Raw genomic sequence first — 9,124 nt, 5'->3', positions numbered from 1 at the left:
TTTCAGTCGGGTTCACAAAATGTTAAACTTGTTATCGGTGCATTTCATGCAGAGGTCAACATACAGGTTTATGATTATTTAGAAGAACGTGCAATAAGCTATGGAAGTTTTATGAAAATATTTTTCAGGAACTTCTAATCAAATAAATGAGCATGAGAAATTGTGTTTAACTTGTAAATTCTATATGTAAGCTGTTAAGAAACATTATCTATCCTAACGTGAAAAGATAAAACCTACTTAAGAGCTCTTGAAATCTTGCCCTTGGGCGAGTGTTCCGCTGTGCCTCCATTCTAAGGCATGGAAGTGGAAATTGTGTAGGGCAAAGTTTTACTTTAAATAACTGCTCGACTGTTACTGCTGCTTTTCAAAGAACCTGGGAGCACACAATGAAGGCTTGGAACTAAGCAAACAGCTGAATGGACACCTCTAGATTGTTACTGGAATTAAATGCAGAAGTTAACTATAAAAGTTTCTCAAAATGTTCTGGTTGCTTTGTGTTGGTTGTTTATATAGAGATAGATAGATAAAACTATACACAAACAGGGAAATAAAAAAAATGCTTAAAAAAATAGGGAAAGATAATAGTATATGGTATTTATAGCTTAGGCACCTTTTTAAAAAAAAAAAAAAAAAAATTGTAGAGAAACTATTACGTGAACATGCAGTACATCCACAACTCTGAATTCATACCGGTTTTGTAGTGTGATATAGTCCTGTATGAACCATAAATCAACTACGTGTTAAATCACTCTTCGCCATCGCTTGCTGCGGGCATTTCGGGCGAGCGGGAGTCAGATTCAAATACTCACAGAGTTCAAGATCTGATCCGTTTATTGTACAAACCAGGTAGACTTTTATAAGGCATTCTATAAGCGTGCAATAATGTGGTTTGTTGCAGAATGGATGAGAGAAAACGGCCACGGGTCCATGGAAGGACTGTGTGACACAGCACTTGACATGAGTTTGGAGTGAACCAGACTAGGCCGCAGTAAAAAAGTTACTGCAATAATGGACAATGGACAAGGAAGATAAGGAAAAGGTCAATGCTGAGCTTGCAGAAGATGTAGCAACTAACTTTGAGGAAGGCACGTAGAGCACGGAGCTGAGCTATGTGACCAGTTAACCGCAGAAACCGCAAGTAGGAGGCCGTACGAAGACGTAACCGTTAGGGCTTAGCCTATCAACATATGACTAGTAGGCATAATTAACTGGAATTGTATAAATGCCATAATTGCGCCGTAATAAATCGGAGCTTGCTTTATCACTCATACTGAGTCGGCTGCTTGCTTCCCCTCGCTCGTCGCAAGTGGCGCCCGAACAGGGACCCCCAATCCCTGTTCTTCACCGGACAGCGAGGACGGAGAAGCACTGGTAGCAGCGACCAGGGAGCAAAGATCGACTGATGCTGGCATCGTATCTCGATCCGTGCTTGAACCACGTTAATCAAGGGAAAGGTTCGCCGTCCGTCAGAGGCTACCCAGGGGAAAAAGGCTGCATCTTAATCAAGGAGAAGAATTCTCTTAATCAGGGAAGAATTCTTTAAAAAGCGCGCTATGGAAAAAGAGGTAGCACTCGCTCTTTTACAACACTTTTTAGAAAAGCGGGGGGTAAGCCCTTTAAAAGATTTAGCTGGGCTAATTACGTTAGGCAAAGCAAAAGGTTACTTTAAAGATCCTGAAAGTATGTTTGAAATAGAAGAATGGCGTAATTATGGGGACTGTTTATGGGATTTGGTGATTGACGATGATAAAGTTGCTAAAAAGTTAATGAAATCTTGGAGAGAGGTCATTAACTGTTTAAAACGTTACAAAGTTGAAAAACAGATGGCTGCAGCTGCCTCTAATCGGCTCGAAAAAACTGATTCAACAGCGGGGCGTTTTACAGCAGGAGGGGATTATTTCAGTCCTCCTGCTTCAGGAATTCCTGTCCCTGTTGTTCGTCAGCCCTCAAATCAACCACCTCCTCCTCCTCACACAGAGAAAGAAGTTTGTCCTTCGGCACCGTCGCAAGATCAGGTGCTGGATGGCGCACAAAATGATAATTTAGAGGAGGAGTTCATTGAGCTCGAGGGAAAAGCAACAAGGGGACAGTTGAAAGATAAAACATTTAGTAAACCGGTTAACTCACCCCCGCATTCACAGTTAGTTCGGGTCGATTGGGACAAAATACTCCGAGAGGCAATGGAGCAGAAAGATTTTGATGCTGTAACTCAAATTAATTGTCAAGCTTATCCCGTGATCTATACTATTGATAATGCAGGAGTAATGACAGGAGAACATCATACTTTAGATTGGAAAATTTTAAATCAACTGCGAAGTACAGTTAATGACTCAGGTTTACATGGTGAACCTACCCGACAAATGTTAAACTATATTTGGGGAAGTGGAATATTGTGTCCGGAAGATATAAAAAATATTATGAGACTTATTTTGAAGCAATCACAGCAATTGTTGTGGCAAGCTCATTGGCAAAGGCTTTGTGAACTATCTGTACATGCGTCGCGTGACCGATTAGCAGGAGTAACGGTAGAACAATTGATGGGGTCTGGACCTTTTGCCTCAATAGAAATGCAGATGCAAACTGGTCCTGATGTACTGTTAGAATCTATGAAACTGGCGCGTGAAGCACTACAAAAAGTAAGAACAACCCCTGCTACACCTTCATATATGTCAGTTAAACAAGGCAGGGATGAGTCTTTTGCCTCTTTTGTAGACAGAGTCACTGATGCGATCAATCGAGCAGATATAGCGGATTTTATGAAGGGACCATTATTGAGGCAGTGTGTATTAGAAAATTGTAACACTTATACAAAAGGCATTTTAGTTACCCTTCCTCTAGATGCTTCTGTTGAAACTATGTTAGAAAGAATGAGCCGAGTGCCTGTAGGACCTCAAGCTTTGTTAGTCGAAGCACTTAAAGAGGTAGGAGACAATTTAGTTAAAACTCAGCAGCAAGCTTTTGCAGCCCTCGCTCCTTTAAAAACATCAGATGAACGGCCAAGTAAGAAACCACCTCGAAAAGACTTTATTTGCTTTCGTTGTGGGCGTCCTGGACATACACGTCGTCAATGTCGAGAGCGCCACCTATGGTGCAAAAATTGTCAAATGGACACAGCATCATGACAGATTATGTCGGGCACCACGACCAGATGAAGAAAAACGACTTGTAGAAAAGCTGACATATATTATTCTTCCCATTTTATGGCAGCTGCCTCGGGAGATACAATATCAATTACCCTCTGATAGATTGTCTTTATTACATTTTACCCGTATTTTGCATACTTTGCAAGACCTCTTTGGGCAAGGACCAATACAATTAGAAAAATTTTGTCCTATATGTAAAATTGTTTGTAATTCAAAAATTACATTTTATTGTGGATATTGTAAAAGAGTTGGAGTGTTTAGACGGAAAACTTTATGTTCCTGGGTATGTCCACCCTGTCAAAATAACATTTTACGTTTTGGCTTTGGTGGACATTCCCTTTTGACTGAAACACCTGCTCCCAGTTTTACAGTTATCAACAAAGCATTACAATCTTATGAGGCTTTTGAACAATTATTTTTGGCAGAATTACGTAACGAATTTATCTTTTGGGTCCGCATTATTAAGAAAAGTTTTGAGTCTCATATCATACAACATCATTGCAAACGTGGATGATGGCATTGTTTTTGGGAATTAGCCTATTGAATATTGTCGTTGTTTTCGCTTTACATAGTATAGAGCCTAGACAAAATATGTGGGTTACGTGGGCAAATCAATCAGGAGTTACAGATTTTTGTCTTTCCCTGCAGAAAGCAAGTGATCCTTTCCGAACGTGTCTAATTGGTTACCCTTATATACATTGGCCTGATTTTGAACCTTTGGGAGTAAATTATACAGCCATAAATCAATCATATTTGGCCTGGTTAGACTGGAAGTATAATGACATGAATTTTGGCTTTGGTGATAACTGTACCTGGTGGAACAGTACACTTATTAAAAATACGTATTTTTTACAACAGTTGATTTACCATCTAAATGAATCAATCCATTTACCTCAGCAAGAATTAGACCTATGGGGCTCTTTTCCAGCCGCTGGGCCTTTAGTAAATGTTAGCCAAAAACTTAATTGTACCAGAGTTCGCCCCCTACTTCGACCTATCAATGGCTCAGGTGCTGTCATGTTTGGAGATGAATGGAAACGCATCATGCACCGTGACAATGTAATACAATTTTACTTAGGATATCAGAATGTATCAGGGAATTCTAGCCATTGGAACACCTCAAAATATGCCGGTGAATTTGATGTGGAAAGTGTTACGGCGAAATTATTACCAGAAGGATATTTTTTAATATGTGGAGACAGGGCGTGGCCTGCCATACCATTTCGTCCCGTGGGAGGACCCTGTTATATTGGCAAGTTAACCATGTTTGCACCCGCCATGCGTGACTTGGTAAGACAAGCGAATGAGAGTAGAGCAAAACGCAGTCTTCATGACTTAAAGCCAGATTGTAATGATAATGTAAATCTTGGCACAGTGGCTGGAACTGTAGCTCTTTCATTTTTTCTTCCCGGTGGCGCAGCAGCTGCGAATTGGGCTAAAATAAAGACTCTAGCTTGTTGGGCAGTGAAACAATTTAATTCTACAACAGACATTTTATCAGGTCTTGCCACTGATGTTGATAGCTTACGCCACGCAATCTTGCAAAATAGAGCTGCTATAGACTTTTTGCTTTTGGCAAATGGGCATGGATGTCAGGATTTTGAAGGCATGTGTTGCCTAAATCTTTCTGATCATTCACAAAGTATTCATCGACAGCTGGAGGAGTTAAGAAATCGTATGCATCATGTCAAAGAAGGTTCATCAGGCATAGATTCTTGGTTTGCTTCTCTGGGCATAAATGGATGGTTAAGAGACTTGTTAAAACAGGGTTTATCTGTATTGTTGCTTATTGGTTTACTGTTGCTTTTGCTACCTTGTATTCTTTCTTGTATCCGAAAATTGTTTGAACGTGTTACCCAATCCTTCCTTGTCCAAAAAGAAAAAGGGGGAATTGTTGCAGAATGGATGAGAGAAAACGGCCACGGGTCCATGGAAGGACTGTGTGACACAGCACTTGACATGAGTTTGGAGTGAACCAGACTAGGCCGCAGTAAAAAAGTTACTGCAATAATGGACAATGGACAAGGAAGATAAGGAAAAGGTCAATGCTGAGCTTGCAGAAGATGTAGCAACTAACTTTGAGGAAGGCACGTAGAGCACGGAGCTGAGCTATGTGACCAGTTAACCGCAGAAACCGCAAGTAGGAGGCCGTACGAAGACGTAACCGTTAGGGCTTAGCCTATCAACATATGACTAGTAGGCATAATTAACTGGAATTGTATAAATGCCATAATTGCGCCGTAATAAATCGGAGCTTGCTTTATCACTCATACTGAGTCGGCTGCTTGCTTCCCCTCGCTCGTCGCAGTGGTTGGCTATTTTACAAGCGTATAATAATATGATTGGTTAACAATTGTTTACTGGGAAGATTTCTGTTTCCTGCTTGTTCTGGCATGTAGGCTCCTTTCTGCGGTTTCCCAGCTCCTCTTATCACGTCCCGTTGGCCTTGGTTTTGTGCAAACATCTGCAATTTGCTCCTTTTTCTTCATCCCACTGTTCTGGCCGTAACCTCGTCTTATTTCTTCAGTATTTTTCCACTTGCTTCAGAGTTCAGTATAATCATTCAATACAGCAAGAGCCCCAACACCTCCCCCTTTCTTTTTAAATACAGCATTAATACTGCGTTCCACACAGCTCTGAAAACATTGTAAAAGGCAAGGCACTAAAAGTAACAAAAGAATAACAAACAACAATATAGACAGACCTTGTTTCAATAAATCCCTCAACCACCCTCAATTCTTGTTGAGGTAAATAAATTGATACATTTAAAGGGTAAATCAACTGTTGCAAAAAATACGTATTTTTAACAAGTGTAGTATTCCACCAGGTACAGTTATCACTAAAGCCAAAATTCGTGTCATTATACTTCTTATCTAACCAACCCCAATATGATTGATTTATAGCCGTATAGTTTACTCCCAAAGGCTCAAAAGCTAGTTCAAAGCAGAAACGCATTTCTTGTAGGTGACATCTGAAGCACTTTTTTTTTTTTTCTTTTTTTTTTCTTTTTTTTCCCTTTTTTTTTCCTTTCTTTTTTTTTCTTTTTTCTTTTTTTTTCCTTTTTTTTCTTTCTTTTTTTTTCTTTTTTCTTTCTTTCTTTTTCTCTTTTTTTTCTTTTTTCTTTTTTTCCCTTTTTTTTCCTTTCTTTTTTCTTTTTTCTTTTTTTTTCCTTTTTTTCTTTTCTTTTTTTTTCTTTCTTTTTTTTTCTTTTTTTTTCTTTTTTCTTTTTTTTTTCTTTTTTTCCTTTTTTTTCCTTTCTTTTTTTTTCTTTTCTTTTTTCTTTTTTTTTCTCTTTTTTTCCTTTCTTTTTTTTTCTTTTTTCTTTTTTTTTCTCTTTTTTTTTCTTTCTTTTTTTTTCTTTTTTCTTTTTTTTTTCCCTTTTTTTTTCCTTTCTTTTTTTTTTCTTTTTTCTTTTTTGTTTTTTTTCCTTTTTTTTTCTTTCTTCTTTTTTTTTTTTTTTTTTTTTTTTGGGGGGGGTGGGGGTTTGTAATCAAGTCCGTATTTTTCCTTGAGAAGCTTAAGCTGTTCCTCTTGTTTCAGGAGAGTTTCCAACTCTGATTTGTCGAATAGGTCCGTATTTCCCAAAAATATCATACGTTTCCTCCGCTGTGATTTTATACGGCAGGTTCTGAATATAAAGGATCCCATTGACCTCTGGGGGCAGCCAGATGTTAGCTCGCTTGGCCGCTTGCATCGCCATGGCGCCGATCGGAGGGGGGGGGGGTGCCGCCTTGGAGAGAAACCGCGGCCGGGACGGGGCCTGCCGGGCCGCACGCCGCTGCTCGCCGCTTGTTCCTTTTCAGGACACCAGGGTGGTAATTGCGCGACCATACCCCGTACAGCTCGATACGTGCGAGCCAAAGTCTTTACCCCCTTAGTCCCAACTTGCACAGATTCCCATAAGTCCTCTCCTACTTTCTTCCATGTTTCATTATTATATACATCTTGCGTAGAAGCAAGGTAACCACGGCGGCAACTCCAACATAGCAGATCAACTACTGCCTGCCGTGAGACTGGCGTTTCAGTTTTTTCTGCCAGTTTCATCAAACTGTCTACGATTGCTTTTTCCACCACTGATGCAGTGATTCCCATCCTGCTTAAATTCCCTGACTCACCGGTCAGCCGTGCACGTTCCGCCTTTCTTCGGGTGCCCAGCTCTCTCTCCGCTGGCAGCAGGATCCTCGCCGGCTCTGCAGCTCGTAACACGATCCTTAATGAATCCTCCTGACCTTTTAACCGATCCTGTCGACCCTCATCGGATCACGTCGGGGGTCACCAGATGCTGCGGGCATTTCGGGCGAGCGGGAGTCAGATTCAAATACTCACAGAGTTCAAGATCTGATCCGTTTATTGTACAAACCAGGTAGACTTTTATAAGGCATTCTATAAGCGTGCAATAATGTGGTTGGCTATTTTACAAGCGTATAATAATATGATTGGTTAACAATTGTTTACTGGGAAGATTTCTGTTTCCTGCTTGTTCTGGCATGTAGGCTCCTTTCTGCGGTTTCCCAGCTCCTCTTATCACGTCCCGTTGGCCTTGGTTTTGTGCAAACATCTGCAATTTGCTCCTTTTTCTTCATCCCACTGTTCTGGCCGTAACCTCGTCTTATTTCTTCAGTATTTTTCCACTTGCTTCAGAGTTCAGTATAATCATTCAATACAGCAAGAGCCCCAACAATCGCTGTTGTCACGATCTTTGAGCTTCGTAGCAATGCCTAGGTCACAATCCTTTAGCTTAGGGAACTTCACCAGGTGAAAATGCAAGCATCTATTTCTAACACAAATTTGCAGAATGCAGTTTAGCCACAAGAGACTTGATGGAGAGATATTATGTTGTATGGTGTATAACCTATGAGAAGTGGGAAAATGGTGTTCCTGAAAGAAAACGCTTCACTAGATCGTTACTTTGGAACGGGTTTTGCACCTGCTATACTGCAAGAATCCCCTAAGCAGTGATGTATCTTTGTGGACTTTGAGATATCTGTGTGATTAGGTTTAAACTTAACACGCAACCTGATTTCAAGTACAACTCTAGGCACAAGCGTGGGAAAGAGCATGCTGTCAGGACACAATCTTTCTCGCTTACAAGGTATCAAAGGGTATGTTACTCAAGTTAAAGTCTAACTTCTACGACAACTTCATTTTCACCAAAGGAGCTGCAGTTACGTACGCAAACTACTGCAGCTCAACTGAAGTTTCCCTGCTGCAACAGAGTACAGAATGCTTTTCCCACCGGCCTTAAAGGTTGTGGTGGTGGGGATGAAGGTGTGACAGATACTTCTAACCCAAAACAAATTTTCAGCTGTGTTAAATTCACCTGTACACAAAGAACACGTTATTCCTTCTGAGGCAACAGCTGAGGATTTGAACAGTCTCTTTTCACCTTGAGCTGTTCCCAGTTTAGAGGTTATGAAAAAAAGAAATAACTCAAAAGGTATTCTGTCAATATGCTGATGCAGTTGCATGCTAAATTCTGGTCACACTGAAATAGAGCTATGTTCTAGCATTCATATATAGGTAGCACTCCATTACAGCTTATGAACAAAATTCAGAAGTTCATCTTATCTCACATTTCTTGGAATTCGATCAGGCTGCAGTCTTATTAAAGTCACTGTGTTTTTTTGGTTTGGTTTGGTTTTGTTTTTTAATGCAGCCAGAGACACTTGACCGTAACAGAGAAGCCCGTATTTACATCTCGAGCCCGGACACAAACCGCAGCTGCACGTACCACCAGGCTCAGGGCAGAGCTCATTCACGCAGTTACATAGCTATGTACCGCTACACGCATGCAGACACCTATTTGCAAAAGTACTATGAATCCCCCCTTCCCGCACGGCTTTGCTTAACCCTTTAACAGCCTCGTATTGCACAGGCTGCCACTCTGCAGGTTGATTTGGCTGACAAAATCGTGAACGTGCCATGGTGCCTCCCAAATGCCCTCGCTTAAGCGCTTCCCGCCTGCATTGCTGCCACCGATC

General features: G+C 40.7%; 2 protein-coding genes across 2 annotated transcripts; both read left to right on the top strand.

Annotated features, from left to right (window-relative positions):
• The first annotated feature begins 1,553 nt into the window (after positions 1-1,553).
• LOC129736822 (uncharacterized) lies at positions 1,554-5,413 on the top strand. The gene has a single exon (XM_055721023.1). It carries the CDS (start codon positions 1,554-1,556, stop codon positions 3,120-3,122), a length of 1,569 nt encoding a protein of 522 aa, XP_055576998.1. The 3' UTR covers positions 3,123-5,413.
• On the top strand, positions 3,654-5,413 carry LOC129736823 (uncharacterized). Its single transcript, XM_055721024.1, has one exon. It carries the CDS (start codon positions 3,654-3,656, stop codon positions 5,115-5,117), a length of 1,464 nt encoding a protein of 487 aa, XP_055576999.1. The 3' UTR covers positions 5,118-5,413.
• Positions 5,414-9,124: the final 3,711 nt, after the last annotated feature.

Source organism: Falco cherrug, chromosome 9 (genome assembly GCF_023634085.1).
Source record: "Falco cherrug isolate bFalChe1 chromosome 9, bFalChe1.pri, whole genome shotgun sequence".
In the NCBI taxonomy this organism is placed as follows: domain Eukaryota; kingdom Metazoa; phylum Chordata; class Aves; order Falconiformes; family Falconidae; genus Falco; species Falco cherrug.
This window is presented reverse-complemented; position numbering and strand designations above follow the sequence as displayed.